The following is an 18590-nucleotide window of genomic DNA, read 5'->3' as shown; positions in this document are numbered from 1 at the left end:
TTGCCTACCGCTGGGCTAATTGAAGACCCCCCGTGTCCAGTCCACTCGACTAAACCCAATGTGTTCAAGACTATACGATATTTTTCAACAACCATTCAAATACTGATAGCAAAGGAAAGCCAAAACCAGGATCAATTATGGCGCACCAAGTCATCCCGCATGACATCTACCCGCACCCAATTCCTCTTTAACTTGCCCTTGCGACCTTTCAATGCATAGGATTTACTTCACCATCATAGAAATCTTGTTACGTTTAAGTTTGAGATTTGTAGGGTAATTCATGTATTTTGGACAGGCTGAGGACAACGTTGGAAAAATCGTCCCCTAGCTTCCTTAGAAAGCAATTGATTATTTTGCAAAGTTACTAATACGCTTATAATATGATTGTACTTTGCGTTCCTGGTGTCATAATCCTTAACGAAAGCATTTCAAGCTGAGAAAATCACAATTTCCAATCACCTGTAAGAATTGCATTTTGGACACCGAATATATGTTTTGGACACCCGCAGGTATATATAATTTGGACAGGGCAATTATCTCAATGTTTAGCCATGTGTACTGCTAAATCATGGAAGTAGCATAAATTAACAAATATTTTCTTGCAAATAATTAAATTTCTCCGCTTAACAGGCATATATTTCGATAACTATTACAGTTTTTTTTAAATCGAGAAAATATCGCCAGACCCACAGAATACGCCTCCAAGTATGCAATCGCACAGCATCCCCATGTAGTTCGTCAGATGACCAAAATATATTTACAGTAGAAAACTTGCAATGTATTTTGAACACCACCTATTTTAGGCGTTTAAGATAAATGTTAAGAGCTTGGCTGCCCAATGCCTCTTTATTGAACAGTTTTCATTGCAATAAGGCTTTTAAATTTCTTACAACTATCAATTCAACGATTTTGAGGTGAATATTGTATGTGACTTTGAACTGTATGTCGTCTTGCATACCTGTGCATTTGAGGGGTTTTAGTGAAACATTTTACGTTTTCGATAATTTTGAAGTAAATTCTTAATTGTTAAGCGTATTTTCAACGTAAGTCATCAGAAAAGGGTCTGTTTGATCCAATAATCGATGTTCAGAAGTATCTACTTTTATCAGCTCTCCGGAACAAGACATACATTGCAGTGCGTGTCCAAATTATATACATGTCCAAATTATATTTTTTACCCTAGATGTGCCCTTAGAAACTCGTTAGTTCATAAGAATGTTTGTAAACACTCCGATAATGAATAAAACAAATGTTCCGCCAAGAACAAATTAAGCACCTCTGCTAATGCCTACCATCATCGCCTCGCAATCCAACAACTCGAGTGCGTATCAATCAACCACCGCATACCACACACATAAGGAACGCCGGTCGGATCACACTCACGCAGTCGTCAATCCGAGTGTTGAGTATCGGGAGAGGAGAGGAAAACGATAAAAGAGCCGAAGCGGAGCCCGTCGATCGTCTTGCCGCAGCCTACGAGCATCGCGCATCGAGAGAAAGCGATTCACTGCCGGTGAGTTAGCGGTTGTCTTCGTAACTACCACTACCACAACAGACTGCCAGACGGAGGGTGCTGGTCGCGCGATCCCTCTCATCGCCAGCAGTCGGCACGAATCCATCAGTCGGTACGGTAGTGAAACCGGAGCTCTAGTTACTCCGACGCCGGGAAAGCACAAAGTGACTGCATAGTGAAAAATTCGCTGTGGAAAGAGATAAACGTGAAACGCAAAAGGCCAAATTAACCATCGAGTGGCCAATCGACGTGGTGAGTTCTTGGTTTTGCGATCAGAAGTGTGATAGTGATTAACGGGATTTCTCCACCATCCAGACCGACGCTACTGCAGCCAACAAAAGGAGGCGGCCATTTTGCACGTCCATCTTTGCCAAGCCACACGTTCTGGGAAAGCCGCACATCGTTGGGCGAATTTCGTACGCATCCGAACGTGATTTGTATTATTTTCCTGCGGGTGAGTTAGTTTTTGCGATCCTCGGAAGGCAACCGTCTAATGAATGTCTCTCCAGTTTGACAGCCCGTATACCCGGTGGCGGCACTGTGGCCGTGCAGCTGGCAGATTACCCACCGTGCACGTGATACATTGGTCATCGTTGCTAGACGCAGAGAACCAATTTCAACAACCGTCCGACGAAACTTCGCACACGATCAAACGAGCAAAGCAGGGTCAGCAGGAGGCAAAAGCTTCATCTGGGCCACAACCATCCAGAAATTCCGAGAAGACAGGAACAAAGAGCCTTCACCAAAGAAGTAAGCCGGAAACCAGAAACTAGCTGGAATCAGTTGCTGACAGCTCTGCTCGCCTCAGGGCTCTTTTTTCTCGTTCCAGTTTCGTCAACATCAATCAGGCAGACCGAGCGGGGGTGACCACCGACGTCGGCGCACCGTCGACCTTGAGACGACCTCGGTGGCTTTCGGCGGGACGCGGTAGCCAGCTTCCCGGCGCGGGAGCGAAGGGCTCGAAGGCAGCAACGATCGCATCGGTAATCGGAGGAGCGGATTGGTGAGCGAGTTGGCGCCAATCATGAATCGTACCGTAGGGTCGGCCGGGAACACGCATCCGGCAGGCGAGGAGGCCCGAGTGAGCGGTCGAGGTTTGTGATCGGTGGCGATGCGTGAGTAGAACTATGAGACAAATGTTAGTTTCTAAGTAAGAATAAACAGCTAGGACGTAGAGAGAGGATTAGGCGTTTAGGTGGCACAATGATAGGAGCCAAATAAAGATGTTGTCTAAATGAATAAGCTTTGAGTTGGTGCTTTGATTGCCGTGTTTGTGCCCGAATTACCCTGCTATACGGTAGTCTTGCTCTACTGGTCGGGAAGTTTGCAACAATCTTGAGCCGTTATCCGTGTTTTGTTTTTCCTTCTTTTGTTTTGTTTTATTCTCATGTGTAAGCTTCCACTGCCCATGTGTCGGTAACACAGTGCTCTGTATAGTCCAGTTTCATATTCAGAGAGAATCGCTCAAAATATTTCGCAACCGTGTCCTGGAAAACTTCCTGCAGGGACTGTCACTTCTGAACAACTACATACCTACGTACTGATTGAAAAAAAAAACACGACTTTTTTTCTGAACATCCAGATAAACCGAGAAATTCCCTTTGATTTCAAAATCACACACGTATGTGAAAGTTTACTCGGTGTAAACGCTTTAGCTTCAATGCTATTTAACTGATGGTCCGCTGAGTGCAACAGTTTTGCAGTTATCGAACCGCTATCCGTCACAATAAAATGTCAACCGTGATGCGACGTCTTCCGCATGCACTTTTCCTGCAGTGCGATGTTTTCCGACTGCACATATGATGCATTCTGCAGCAACTGCCACCTTTATGACGTCTGTCAATTCTTGCCGTTATCGAATTTCATTCGGTAATTAAACGTTGCATGTTGCAGATATCAAATGTCTACAGTACGCCATTTGCTCCAGGAGCGAACATTTATTTTACTTTACCTTTACACGGTTGCCACATTAGTCTTAACGCCTTCACTGTAGCATAAACTAGTGAGAACATTTCAATACATTCTAAACTACAGCTGCTTGTTGGCATTTTTGAAAGGATGAATTTGTTTATATGCCTAGTAACCATTCTGTTTGTACCGTTCTTCAAGAGCTATGCAATGCCGATCAATTTGTTACGCTCTCCGGGAGCCGCGCTGTGCCATGCACTAGCCGCTTTTTTCTAGGTTACGGTCTCCGAGACCACCTCTCTTTTACGCTCTCCGGGAGCTACGATGTGCTTCGCACCAGCCGTCTCAATAATCTCGGCCTCCAGGGCCATCAATTTGATTTCGCTCTCCGGGAACTATGCTGCGTTCTGCGCCAGCCATTTGATTTATTTTTCAATAGCACGATACGTATTTGCAGCCTTAACTTCTCGCTAGACATCGGGGAAAAATGCTTGTTGCCATATGTGTGAAAATTAATAACTTTTTCACACTCTCTTTGTCTCATACAAAAATCGTCAAGAACCGCGCCAAAAATCCAACCAATTACACCAGCTTGTTGTTTCAGCCATTTTTTCACTAACGTCTGGCACACTCTGTAAGCTGAAATTTCGTTTTGTTATCTCTCGCCGTTTCATCATACCATACAATTCCGTTATATTCGATTCGTCTTCACTATCAAAAAAAAAAAAAAGGATTCTTATCCCGAACACCTCACAATCCCAACCTATTCGCCACTGTGATACTCTGCTGATCACGATCTTCAAGATTCCCAGATTCTTCCGGAAACCTCCTGGAGCCGAACTACCTCTTCACACACCATCTTACTACTCTCCACTAGCTCTGTTGATCACCTACCGTTCCCGCTGCTGCCGCACGCTTCCGCTGTCAGATAATTCACTCTAAAGTCTGAATCACCCATTTGGAGTACATATTCACCTAATTGCCAAGGTATATAGATGTGTTATTTACAGGTCACCACAGTATCATATGCTAAATTTACCTGAATCCTGCTAAAATAAATGGTTAATTAGCAGTAACATTGAATCAAAGATATTACATACATAAAAAACAAACATCCAACTATGATCTTGGGACGCTTCCAGGGGTAAGCAAAGAGAGATAATAGGGACGTTTCAGGAGATCCAAGAAGTTTCATGGGGTACCAAGGGGTATCAGAGCGTACCCGGAGGTCTCAGTGTTGTTTAAGTAGGTCTCAGGGTCATCTCAGAGAGTTTCAGGGGATTCCAGGGGGTTTCAGGGGGCCTTAAGGGCGCTCCAGGGGATCTCATGAGCGTTTAAAGGGATTCAAGATAAGTTCTAGAGAAGGTCCAAACGGTCTCAGGGGCGTTTAAGGGAGTTTCAGGGGCATTTCAGAGGATTTCAAGGGGTTTCAGGAGGTACCGAGAGGTCTCACGGGGTTCCAAGGGGCCCCATGGGGTCACAAGGGCACTTAAGGTGGGTTCAGGTGCATTTCGGGGGGTTCCAGGGGCATCAGGAGCGCTTCAAGGAATCTGAGGTGGTTTAAGGAGAAATAGAGGGTCTCTGGGGGTCGCAAGAGCGTTTCAGGTGGTTCCTTGAGGTCACAGGTGCGTTTCAGAGGGTTCCAATGCATTTCAGGGTGGTACCTGGTAGACTTAGGAACGTTTTTGGGGGGTCTCAGAGGGTATTAGGAGGACTCAGGGGCGTTTCAGGAGATTTCCGATTTCAGGGGATTCATAGGATCTCATGTAGCTTCAGGGAAGTCCAAGGGGCGATCCAGGGGTCTCACAAGTGTTTGGGGGATTTCTGTGGGTATGTGAAGGCCTCTGCGGGGGTCTCAACGGGTTCCAGGGAGGCTCAGGGGTGCTTCAGGGGATCTCAGCAGCGTTTGGGGGCTTCAAGGGGTTTCAAGGGAGTTGAGGGGGTTCCATGGAGCTCTGAGAAGTCTCGGAGGGTTTTAAGGGCTTTTCAGGATGTCTTAGAGGCATTGCAGGTGTCTCAGGGGGTTTCAGACCCATATGTCAGCACGGCCGCCTGATAGCTGGTTGATAATCGATCGGGGGTGTAGTCCTGTATGCTACGTTGCCTGTAGGAGATGATCCAAAGCTCCGCACTAGCTGAACCTGGCCCGTTCGGGTTCCTGTTGACCAGCTTATTCCACTATTCCTTGGAATCTTCATTAGTTGAAGAAAAAACTCGTAGCGTTTTTGTGTTCGTTTTGCTTCTTACTGACGAAGCAGGTGGGTGCGAATAAACTCACACACGGCTCACTCTCGAAACAATGAGTAAGCCTTGTGTTGGTTTGTCTTTCGCAATTTGCTTCACGATGTGAACATTTCCATCTCTGGTCTCAGGTGCCAGAGCATTTCACCATTTTATCAAGGATTTTGTTGACAATTTCGCAACGAATTCTACAAAAACCCACAAACTGCATGAACATTTATGTTTGCTGTTTTGATTATCGGCAACGCAGTCACGATGTTACGAAACGAGTTTTATTATCTAAACCGACGTTTCGACGCAGGTATGGCGCCTTCTTCAGGGGACAAAATAAAGTATTTGTTTATGGTTTGAGATTTTGACAAACTGTTACTGTCGTGTCGGGGTTTTGAAATTTGGTACACGACTAACTGCGGTAAGAATCTAAATTAAACATTTGTTTTTTTTTCTTTTTAATTTACGACCTTTCAATCTAAAGGATCATTCGGGTCGGAACATTTGATTGCTATACTATTTCGTGCGCTTTTTTAGCCTTCTGTTAGTTGTATTTTGGTAAATTTCATATTTTTAAAACTGTAAAACACGGTGTTTTGAAATAAGCACGTAATTATGCACGCAAAATTGTATTCGTTGATAGAAGTTAATTTGGGAACCGACAAACGATGGGAGAAGCATGCTTTCGGATAAAAGTGAAAACCCAAATCCACATTTTTTCAGCACATTTAATATAGTTATCCTAATCAGCACGACACGTTACGCATTCAAATTTGTCGTTTTCCTTTGGTATTACAATCAATGAGAATGGGATTATGTACAGAGTGTTGCTTCTTTCTATTTCTTCTTAATATATCGGAAATGGACTTAAATTCTAGCTCTAGTTTGTGAATATCGCTGATAGCTTCTACATAGTTTCAATACATTTTCTGTACGAGTTTAGGCCTGCGCCCTGTCCTGTACGCTTTCGTTCTTCAGTTAAGTACCAAACCATAAAAATATACAGGAAACAATCTATAAAAATCCAATTCATAATCCAGCGGACAAATCTAATTCGCCAACTCGGGTCACTAAATGCTCTCTCTCTCTCTCAAACAAGTTCAACAACCATATAATTTTGTCATCTTTCATAATCGTTTCCAAAAGTTCAGTGTCACACACTCGCTAACGTACTAGCAGCAAAGCCGTCCTAAACAACATTCAAAAAACTCTCTTCAAATTGGTAACATCTTTCTTGAACGGTGGGCTGTGGGCAGCGCCTGGTCAACCAAAACGTACAAAATGACATATGCCTAACCAATGCACCGAAACTGGCCGGTCTACCTGGTCTTTATTTTTCGTTGCTATAAAAATGTGTTTTCCAAATACATATTTTTATTTTCTCCCGATAAACTAAACTTTACACCTTAATTAGTGAAGTGGTTATCGGTTATACACCTAATGACAATTTAAGTACATTCAAATATATTCTTAGTAGTTTTTAGTCTGGGCTATATATTTTAACTTTTCAGGGTTCAAATTTAGACATGGTTTCCGTCATGATGATTTTTTTTTTCATTACTGATAAAACATTGAAAGCATCATACGAATTTACCGGTTACTGTTCTCGTTTAACAAATTTATCACAATGCAACATCGATTTATCATCTTTTTTTTAGTGTAACAATATCATTCATGCACCTTTTCTTATTTTAATTATTTTTTACTGTGACACTGTCGTTGATGTGACACTTATGGTTGGTTTCTAAATGCAACACTTGTATGAGACTATGGTGCGACATGTTGTAAGTATGCCACGTGGGACGCATGCATCATCCGGAGAATTTACTGGTAGTCCAAAAGGCAAAATTATGCATCAGAACCAGAAAATTGTAAGAGTTTAAAGGTAAACCTTTTCTTCGCTAAATTTAGTCAATCTCACGAAAACCGGCATAGTTATGCAAAAACTCAGAGATTTAAAAAAAATACTCTAGATTTTCTTTTGATTGAAGGATTTATGTAAATATAAGTATGCTGGAGAATAATTTTCAACGCACAATTTTACCTTTTCCACCTCAGTTTATTCAGTGTATATTTCAGCCCTAAACATAAAACCACGCTTCTCTATTCTGACACTTGCTCTTGCTTACAAACGACGATCCGCTGTGGATGCTTGTAAAAACAAACTAAAACCTTTCGTAATACTGAAAGCTTACGCGCTGAGCGTAGCCAACCTATGAAAATGAAAACCAAACCAATGAAATTCCAGTTTTATAAATACTATTTATACTTGACATGGCTATTGCATTCGTATGGTTGTATGGCGATCAACGTATACAGCTGTACTTGTTCTCTATATGTGTAAATAATCGTCATGTGTTCATTATCCGAATAGTGTCGTAAAAACCGTCTTTTCTGGGCCAGCCAGAAAATCCATCGAAAATTCGTAGGCTATTTTTAATTTGCAATATTTTAGTGTGAATTAAAATTACTCTGCTAGCATTTCTCTTATCTGTAACGGTACAATTGGTAATGACTATTGATTTCTGCTCGTTATGGCATCGACAACATTCCTCTGAATCCTATCCCTTCCCATTTCTCAGAGTTCTAAATGCATCTAATGATATTCGAATCCACAAAACACTCACATATGATACAAAACGGAAACGACTATTGTCCTCTATACATTCACGGGTTTGGTTATAAATACTTACGCAAAAATTGACAATTTTTAATTAGCTCCACATGCTACTAGTATCGCAGCCAAGCATCCCTGTTCTAGCCCGCATTCGCTCCCTAATATCTCACTAATCAAGTTGGCAACATCTGAGAATACATAGAACAACTTCTAGATATGGCAGTAGTAGCGGTTCTTCATGGTTTAGCGGTGCGACGGTCTGGTGTCGTCTTTAAACGATCGACACTTCGTGTATCACCTTAGGTCATCACTTGCGTGTCAATTTCTCTGCATCGTGAATTAATGTAGATTGTTAATTATTTAAAACTGTAGAAAAGATAAAACTATCAATCCAGTCGTACTTACTTTTCTTCGTCGCGTTGCTCGTGGTCATGATGCTGCATGGTTTCCGGTAGGAATACGATCACAACAGCCCCAAATATACACCAAGCTGTGAGCAGGGACATCAGGAGGTGGTCCTCGATCTTTGGCTGTAATAATATCAGGTAAATTTGGTTTAGTTTCAATTACGTTTGATAGAAATACACATGTAAAACTAACCAGCATGGATAGGTAGGGAGTAAGCACTAGAGCGAATCCGGCCGCGAGATTACATGCTCCTACGCCAACATTTCTGATGGCAGTTGGGTAGAGTTCGGCTGTGTAGACTGGCATAATGGTGTTTCCAGCGCTGATTGTGAATTTACCTAGATAGTGAATAATTTAAAAGATTAAATCCCAACGAAACAAAAAGAATTCAGTGGTTATGTTACTGATTATTAAAACAAAAACAAAAGTATCAACGATTAAAAATATAGGGGAATTAAGTGCATGACGCCTTTACGCGATTCATCCTATTAAGGAGGTTTCCGTTAGAAGCAAACTAGTTCTAAAATGGAGCATGTGAAGCTCAAGAACGGCTGATATAGTCGAAAAAAAGCGTAAAAATATCGATTTTCAACATTTGATAAGATTTTCCTATTGGAAACGTTCAGAATTTTAGCAATTTCGCGCTGGTTGCATAGAATCAACCTAATAACATACACTCCCGTTCAAAAGTTTGGGGTCACCCCCTCAAAAACATGTCATTTTTTTAGGCCCATATCTCCGCCAATTTGCGTCCGATTTCAAAACCCTAGGTTTCATTCAAAAGATAATAAGTCAAAGAAACTTTGAACATGATTTAAAAGAAACTTTTTCAAAAAAATTTGTATGTAAACTTAACCCAAAGTTGCCAAATTTTCTAAAAAATTAATATAAACTTATGGCAGTGTCGCTGGAAGTTGGGTCGACCAAATTTTAAGATGAGAGCGGTGATATGACCCATTTTCTATTAGCTTTCAACTGCTTTTTACAGAACTTAGCTAAAAAATCTAGAAAAAAAGTTATTAAGTAAATTAATCCTTGATGTCATCGACCAAAAGTTTGGGGTCACCCATCAAAATGCTGTATCGACCAAAAGTTTGGGGTCACTATCGTAAAACATGGAAAAGTGATTTGTTGATATCTTTGTCATCTTTCATTCAATTTTAATTCTTCTTGGCTTATTTGAAACAAAATGAATGATACTTACTGCATAGACATTGAACCACACATATTTGTTGAAATTTACATACTAAAACTTAACGTAAAGTTGCCTCATTTTTTGAAGCGTGGTAAAATGTGCTAACTTTACATAACATTTTTATATACAAAAATCGTTAAATACGTTAAGTTGAAGACATCAAACGTAAATTTAGTTAATTATCTTTGAAATGAGCCAAAAATAATTAAAATTGAACTAGAGATGACGAAGATATCCCCAAATCACTTTTCCATGTTTTACGAAAGTGACCCCAAACTTTTGGCCGATACATCATATTGAGGGGTGACCCCAAACTTTTGGTCGATGACATCAAGAATTAATTTACTTAATAACTTTTTTTCTAGATTTTTTAGCTAAGTTCTGTAAAAAGCAGTTGAAAGCTAATAGAAAATTGGTCATATTACCGCTCTCATCTTAAAATTTGGTCGACCCAACTTCCAGCGACACTGCCATAAGTTTATATTAATTTTTTAGAAAATTTGGCAACTTTGGGTTAAGTTTACATACAATTTTTTTTGAAAAAGTTTCTTTTAAATCATGTTCAAAGTTTCTTTGACTTATTATCTTTTGAATGAAACCTAGGGTTTTGAAATCGGACGCAAATTGGCGGAGATATGGGCCTAAAAAAATGACATGTTTTTGAGGGGGTGACCCCAAACTTTTGAACGGGAGTGTACATGCAGGCTAGAACTAATTTCATTCAGAAAGTTGTGTAAGGATCTGAATCTACACTTGAGTAAGGTTGCAAACCAATACATACACGATGCACTAACGCCGCCAAACACAGTCATATAGTCATATTGCCACAGTCAGTGGTGAATTGAAACAAGTGGTGAATTAAATTAGTATAAGAAATTAACCGATTGCAGCGCCACGGTATTGCCACTTGTGTTACCGATTTCAAATGGCCGTTAAATTCCTTACACAGTTTCGGAACTGGACTTGGATGTCTGTTCTCTGTGCTAATAACTAGCACGCGCCTCGTACACCATCATTTGCTACTAGGAAGAGTTCAGGTATTTCACTACAAGTTAAAGCGGGAAATGCCAGCGTGCATTTAGCCTTCCTTCAAAGGCATTTTGCCATCTACAATTTTTGGCGCTCAAAAAGTAATTCTTTTTTAAATTTGGTTATTTGAATGGGAAATTTTAGTTTCACGCGAACCAAACGTTGAAGTTTCTTGGACAAGGGAATAAACCTCTGCAAGGCAAAAAACACCCTTAAAATAAGTATTAGGTTTATGATAACATATGCTGTTATCGAGTGTAGTAACTCTCATACACGACTGTTTAGTAGTAAACAATAAAAAACGTTATGATAAGAGCAAAAAAAACTGGGATTTCTTTATAAGTTGCTCAGGGGTCCCCTTTAGAATTTCCTTCAGGCATTTCTTCAATAACTTCTCCAGAAATTTCTCCTTCGTGAATACCTCTATGGACGTCTTGCGAAGCTCCGATAGTGATTGTTCCAGAGCATGTTCCAAGAAATCATGTAGGAATTCTTCAGATTTTTTAGTGATACTTCTGCAAGGGCAAGGAAGCATCCTCGAGCAGAAAAGTATAATAAATAAATATCATATCTGAATACTGATACTAAATACCATTATATGTTGATTTGATCTTCATAAGATGCTGGTATTTTTATGCTGTAGGTATTGAATAACAAAGTAATCATATGTCTTGCTATTCAATTGTACCTTTGTTCGATAGCTCTATGATGTAAAACCAATATTTGTTATTCAGTTATTTTAACTGGTATTTGTTGCCACATCAGTAGCAAACTCTGCACATATACTTCCCATTATTGCTGTAATATTCTTCTGACATTTCGTAGAACAACAAAACAATAACCATTTTTAGTTTTTAAGACTTACAGTACAGGTTGCTCTTCGCAAGGTATTTTTAAGGTATTCTCTTCTGCTCGGGTCGACAAATTTCTCCAGAAATTTTCTCAATGCTTGCTCTAGGGATTTCCCCAGACATTACTCCGAGAATTTTCCTGGGATATCTTTAGAGCTTTCTCCAGTGGTTGTTCCAACGCTTTATTTCGAGGATTCCTTTAGGTATTCTTTCAAAGGTTTTTTTAGGGTTTTCTCCGTATTTTCCATCAAAAATTCTACAAGAGTTTGCTCCAATAATTCCATTTGGAATTATTCGAAGTATTTCTGCAGGAAATTCTTCCAGGAATTCTTTCAGAAAATGTAATCAAATATTATCTAAATTGAATCCAGGAATTCCTTAAACATTTTGTACAAAACAAAATCCTTTAGGAGCTCATCAAAGGATTTCTTAAACAATTCGTTCAGAAATTACTGCAGACATGAATTGTATCAGTTTTTTCTAGGGATTCCTATAGAAATTCTTCCAGTAATTCGTTAAGAAAGCTCTCCTAGGATTTCCTAAGGAATTGCTCATGGGGTTTCTTCAGAAATTCCTCCAAGAAAACCTCCAGGGATTCACTCGGGAATTCCTTCTGTGATTGTTTCAGAAATAACTCCAGGTATTATTTTAAAAATTCCTCCAAGGTTTCCTTCAAGAACACTTAGGAATTCCTCCGAGAATTCTTTCAGGGACTCCATTATTTCCCCAAGAATTCTTCTGCGATTTCTTCAGTACTTTCTGGAATTTCTTCAGCTCCTCCTGGGATTCCCAGACTGCTCCAGAAATTCCACCAGGAATTCCTCTAGAAACAACGCTAGGAATTCCTCCAGGACTTTCTCAATAAATTGCTTCGGAAATTTATCCAGGCATTTCTCACGGAATTCCTCTGGGGGTTCCTTCAGGAATTTCTTCAGGCATTTCTCCAAGTATTCCTACAGAAATTCCTCCAGGGATTCCTCTAAGGATTTCTTTAGAGATTTCTCTAGGAATTCCTCCAGGGTTTCCTCCAGAGTTTCCTCCTGGAATTCCTCCTAGGATTGAGCCAGGAATTTATCCAGAAGTTTCTGCATTGAATTCCTCTAGGATTTCCTCTAACTATTGCTTCAGGGATTCCTCCAGGATATCCTCCAGCGAAATTCCTTTAGAAATTGCTCCAGGAATTCCTCAAGAGATTTCTTTAGAAATAGGTGTGGCAGATGCAGCCAAACCGATAATTTTTAAATCAAAAGGAGAATCTGTAAGACAGAACGCACTATTTTATGGAGCAATTGTTAAAGCAAACGGATGGAGCCGCTCATTTACTACGTAAAGCAACTGTTACAATTTTTTGACACCCCCTCCACCCTTTGTAAGATTTTTTTATGAAACCTCAAATATTGTTGTATTTTTCAAACCCCCGCCTTCCTTCCCATAAACCCTTACGTAGTTAATGCACAGCCCTTATCCAGGGATTCTTTCAGGAATTCATCCTAGGATGCCTCCAGGAATTCCTCCAGAAACTCCTTTAGGAATTCCTCAACGGATTTCTTCACAAATTTTGCCAATAATTCATCCAGGAACTTCACCAAGAACTCCTCCAGATACCGTCATCCCCCGTTGGTTTGAACGACACCTCATGCAAACCAACGGGGTTCGTTTTTTTAATATGAACATCTAGTAACCCTGTGGGCATCTAAAAACACACTGATGGTAACCCATTATTCTGTTTTGTTTTGATTCTGCGAACCAACGAGGGTAATCAGTTTTTCTCCTAGTACTTATCTGGAAATTTCTTCAGGGGTTCTTCCAGAAATTCCTCCCAGAATTCATCCAGAAATTCCTCCATGGATTCCTTCATCCATCCTCGTGGAATTTCTCAAGGCATTACTTCAAAAATTTCGCTAGGGATTCCTTCAAGATTTTTTCCAGGATTTTTTTCAGAAGTACCTTAAGGGACATGTCTAAGATTTTTTCCAGGGATTCCACCAATAGTTCCTTCAGGGATTCCACCATAAAATTCTCTAAAAATTCCTCCAGGAATTCCTCAAGAGATGTCTTTAGAAATTTCCCCAAGGATTCCTCCAGGAATTCCTCCAGGAGTTCTTGCAGGGATTCCTCCAGATATACTTTTAAGTATTCCTCCAGGAATTCTGACAGGGTTTCCTGCATGATTTTTCCAGGAATTCCTTCAGGGATTGCTCCAGGAATTTCTCTAGTGTCCTGTCAGGATCTCTTTAAAAATTTAATAATTTTTTTTAGAAATTTCATATACTCTTCCATCGTGTTCTCCAGAGGGGCAATCAAGCAATTCTCCAGGATTACATGAAGATTTGTTTTAATTACTTAAGGGATTTTAAAGGAATTTCTCTTGGATTTCTATTAGAATTCTTAAGCATAATTTTAGGGTGATGCATTCATCAGCCAACACATTCTTCAAGAAGTCATTCCAAAATTATTTCACAAGTATCCCCAGAAATTTTTTAGGAGTTCATCCATGCATTCCTTCAAGAATATTCCCTGCAGCTCTTGCAAAGGAATTGCTTCAGAAAGTCATCCTGCATTTTTTTTTCAGGTGTATAACCTGAGGTATTTTTTTACAAGAAATCCTTCAAGAAATTATCCAATGGAGTTTTTCCAGGGATGTTTTGAAGGTTTTCCTTCAAAAAGTCCTTCATAGATTTTTCAAAACAAAATGTCAAGAGACAGTTTCAGAAATATCTCCGAGATTGCCTCCAGGATTTTCTCCAAAGTTTTCTCCAACGATTGTTGTAGGACTTATCCTTGGATTCCTACAGGAGTTTCACCAGGGATCTCCTTACGAGTTTTATAGAGGAATTTCTTCAAAATTTTTTTTCTTAGAATTTCTTCAAGAGGTTACCTAATTTTTTTCACGGACTCCTTCAGGAATTCCTCCAGCAGTTTCTTCAGAAGTTACCCTGAGATTTTTACAGTAGTCCTCTTAAGATTTTTCAAGCCACACATATGACCAAAAGGGTGAAGGCAGTGCAAGTATTGGTTTCGCAGAAATCACTGTGACTTACTTTATAGGAATAGATACTTACATGCACCAAGAATTCCTTTAGAAATTTCTCTTAAATTACTCCAGACTTTTCTTTCATTTGGCAGCGATTCGTCCAAGAATTTATAAAGGTGAATTCCAGGATTTTTTCCAAGAATTTCATTATTTGATAGTTCTCCGGAGATATCTCAATGAAATTCATCAATAATTTCTTCATCGGGGATTCATGAGAGGATACCTCGAGGGTTCTCTCCAGTGAAAATTTCAAGGCTTTTACGAGCATTTTTTTTTCCTCCCCTGTTGGGGAAATTAAGCAACTGCGTCCAATAGGCTGAACTTTTGTGGCATGTCCCGTTTGATATTCGCATCTAGCCAGCTAATTACCATGTGTCAAGTAATCAGCTACTGCCACGACGCGTCGTCTCCCAGTCAGGTGCAATGGAATTGATAAACTCCAAGACCTTCCCAGGTTTTGCAGACCAGATCTCACTGGGTTGCAAGCAACCACTATTTAGAAATCTTTGCCTGCGCGTGTATAAAGCACCACAGCTGCAAAGCAGATGTTCCGAGGTTTCACGTTCCATATTACAGAAACGACAGATATCACTCTGAATATGGCCTATATTTTTCAAGTGATACCTGCTCGGGCAGTGTCCAGTTACTAGGCCAGTGTATGTACAAAGAGCTCTCTTGTTGAGCTCTAAGAGCTTTTTGGTATTATAAGCATTTGGTGTTATAAATCGTTTTGACTGATTGCAATTTTTGACATCCATCCAATTGGATATCACCCTCTGCTCAGCCCAGCGTTTCAGATCCATTTTAATTGTACAGTTTGATATACCACAGAATGGTTCTGGGCCAGCAAACTGTAAATTGGATCCATTTTTAGCAAGCTCGTCTGCCATTTCATTCCCTTCAATGCCACAGTGACCTGGAACCCAGTATAAGTTTACTGAATTCCCTTGGCACAGCCTGCGCAGTGAAAGAATGCATTCCCAGACAAGCTTTGAAATACATTCGTAAGCGCACAATGCTTTTAGTGCAGCTTGACTATCTGAGAAAATACAAATATTTGCATATCTGTATTTTCTCTCAAGGCAGATATTTGCGCATTTCAAAATAGCAAGAATCTCTGCTTGAAACACCGTAGGATAGTGTCCCATCGCCACTGAAATTTGTATTCCAGGGCCGTAGATTCCTGCTCCCGTTTTTATTCCAACTTTTGAGCCATCTGTATAGAATTTGATTGATCCTTGACGAACAGTGGGACCTCCGACTTCCCAATCTGCACGAGTTGTTTCGTGCAACTTGTAAGGAACATCATAATTCTCCACAGGTTTCATCCAGTCTTTAATCATTTTCATTTCTGGCCTATTTTGGAAATATTGTGAAATGCTCAGGTGACCTAAAAGATCACCTGGCATAAACTTTTCAACTCGTTCAAGTCTCAGCAATTCCTTTTCTGCTTCTAATTGCACGTATTCGTGCAAGGGTAGCAGATTGAGAATCGCATCTAAAGCTTTTGATGGTGTGCTTCGCATCGCTCCTGTAACAGCAATGGACGCAAGACGTTGAATTTTCGCAAGCTTTGATTGCGTGGTAGCCTCTTTTGTTTTTGGCCACCAGACAAACGAAGCATACGTCACTTTTGGGCGGATTATGGCAGTATAAATCCACATTATCATTCTTGGTTTCAAGCCCCACTTCCTGCCAATAGTTTTGGAGCATAACCAGAACGCACTTGTTGCCTTACCGATCACGGACTCAATTTGAGCATTCCAGTTCAGTTTAGCATCCAGTATCAAACCTAAGTATTTGACTCGATCACTAGGATGAATTTGTATCCCTCCAAGCCGAAAAGCTTTTAGGTTGATCTTCCTTCTCCTATTGAAAGGGACAATTACGACTTTTGACGGGTTGATGCTAAGGCCCTCCTTAATACACCATGAATGTGTATAGTTTAGAGCCCTTTGCATTCTCTCCGAAACAGTTTCGTCATACTTTCCTCTCACTATTATGACTATATCGTCTGCAAAGCCCACAATTTCGAAACCTTTTTCCTTCAAGCTTCTTAGAAGATCGTCTACAACCAAGGACCACATTAGTGGTGAGAGGACTCCTCCTTGAGGGCAACCTTTCGTTACCCTTACTGTTATAGAAGAACTTCCCAGCTCAGAGGTGATTTGTCTTTTTGCAAGCACAGTATAAATCCAATGTATGATACATTGGTCGAAGTTTTTGTTCTCCATGGCACGCTTCATAGATGAATAGGAGGCATTATCAAATGCTCCTTCTATGTCTAAAAAGGCGCATAGAGCTATTTCTTTTGCTGAAAACGTTTTTTCCACCTTTGTTACTAGCGAATGAAGTGCCGTAACCGTTGACTTACCAGATTGATAAGCAAACTGGAAGTCAGATAGGGGATGCTCTTTTATGTAAGAAGAATTGATAAAATCCTTCAAAACCTTTTCCATAGTCTTCAACAAAACTGAAGAAAGACTAATTGGCCTGTATGCTTTGGGATGCGTCTTGTCTCGCTTCCCCTTTTTTGGTATAAAGATAACTTTTACAAGTCTCCATTTTGATGGAACGTAATTCAATCTTAAACTAGCCTTGAACATCTCAATTAGTGGTGGAACCAACACCGCTTCTCCATTTTGAATCAGTGCTGGAAATATTCCATCAACTCCTGCAGATTTAAAAGGCTGAAAAGATCTAATTGCATTTTCCACTCTGGCCTTCGTGAAGATTTCATCAGCTAAATCTGAGGCGGTGTTTATTGTACTAGTTGACTCCGATGAGTTTATACTAGGACATCCTTCACCTTCCAGAGATATAGTATCATTGGAATCCACACTTAGAACCGAACCTGGAAAATGGGTTTCCATCATTAAATCCAATGTTTCACGAGGAGTTTTGGTAAAAGCTCCATCGTCGCGCTTCAGGTTTCCCAATTCATTTGAATGATCTTTTGCAAGCGTTTTCTGTAGTCTTGCAACTACAGGAGTGCTGTTTATGTTTTCACATGTCAGCATCCAAGATTTTCTTTTCGATTTTCGTATTTCGTTGTTGTAATCAGTCAGGGCTTTCCTGTACTGAGTCCAATCTCCCGTTTGTTTCGCTCTATTGAACATTTTACGAGAAAATTTTCTAAAGCGATCCAGTTTGAAGTTCCACCATGGCACGTCTCTAGTAGAAGACGATTGTATGGTGGGACAACTTCTGTTAAAGGAATTGATGATACTTTCATTTACCCTTTGAGAAAATGATTCTAACTTTTGGGTTGAATCAATAGTTTCTCCCATTGTAAATGAATGCGTATTCAACAATTCTACATATTGATCCCAGTTTGTCCTCCTGGGATTTCTAAATGCGGTTCTAGAATAATCTCCACCACTCCAATTGAAGATTATGTGTTTATGATCAGATAGAGAAATCTCATCTGACACGTGCCAGTTTGTGATCTTGTCAAAGATTGCAGCATTGCACAGTGTTAGATCCAAGACCTCTTGTCTGATTACATTTGAGAAAGTAGGTTTATCACCATTATTGCAAATGTCTATATTGTTCGAAGACAGATACTCTAATAGTGACTCACCTCGACTGTTAATATCCGTACTACCCCAAACCGTGTGATGTGCATTGGCGTCACAGCCAATGATAAACGATTTGTTGTTTTCTTTACAGAATTGGACAAATGATTACGAGCATACCTTCTTCTTCTTCTTTATGGCTCGATGTTCGCATTGGAACTCGGCCTACCTCTCTTCAACTTAGTGTTCTTTCGAGCACTTCCACAGGGGGAAATTGAAGGGCTT

At 40.1% G+C, this 18590-nt stretch overlaps 1 protein-coding gene and 1 long non-coding RNA gene across 14 annotated transcripts in view; one reads left to right on the top strand and one right to left on the bottom strand.

The window, feature by feature from the left end:
* Positions 1-258: 258 nt before the first annotated feature.
* Positions 259-4127, top strand: LOC115255106 (uncharacterized). Its single transcript, XR_003892121.2, has 3 exons — positions 259-1967; positions 2023-2263; positions 2322-4127. It is a non-coding gene; the product is annotated as an uncharacterized LOC115255106 (long non-coding RNA).
* A 2236-nt stretch (positions 4128-6363) lies between these two features.
* The window catches only part of LOC109409579 (organic cation transporter protein), a 301524-nt gene continuing 289297 nt past the window's right edge, over positions 6364-18590 (bottom strand). For all 13 annotated transcript variants that reach the window (XM_062843046.1, XM_062843047.1, XM_062843048.1 and 10 more), the window contains 3 exons: positions 8871-9016; positions 8676-8800; positions 6364-8597 (listed from right to left, as the gene is read on the bottom strand). In XM_062843046.1, the coding sequence (XP_062699030.1) occupies positions 8570-8597; positions 8676-8800; positions 8871-9016 (299 nt within the window). In that variant the 3' untranslated portion in view covers positions 6364-8569. The remainder of the gene's footprint in view (positions 8598-8675; positions 8801-8870; positions 9017-18590) is intronic.

Source organism: Aedes albopictus, chromosome 3 (genome assembly GCF_035046485.1).
Source record: "Aedes albopictus strain Foshan chromosome 3, AalbF5, whole genome shotgun sequence".
In the NCBI taxonomy this organism is placed as follows: Eukaryota; Metazoa; Arthropoda; class Insecta; order Diptera; family Culicidae; genus Aedes; species Aedes albopictus.
This window is presented reverse-complemented; position numbering and strand designations above follow the sequence as displayed.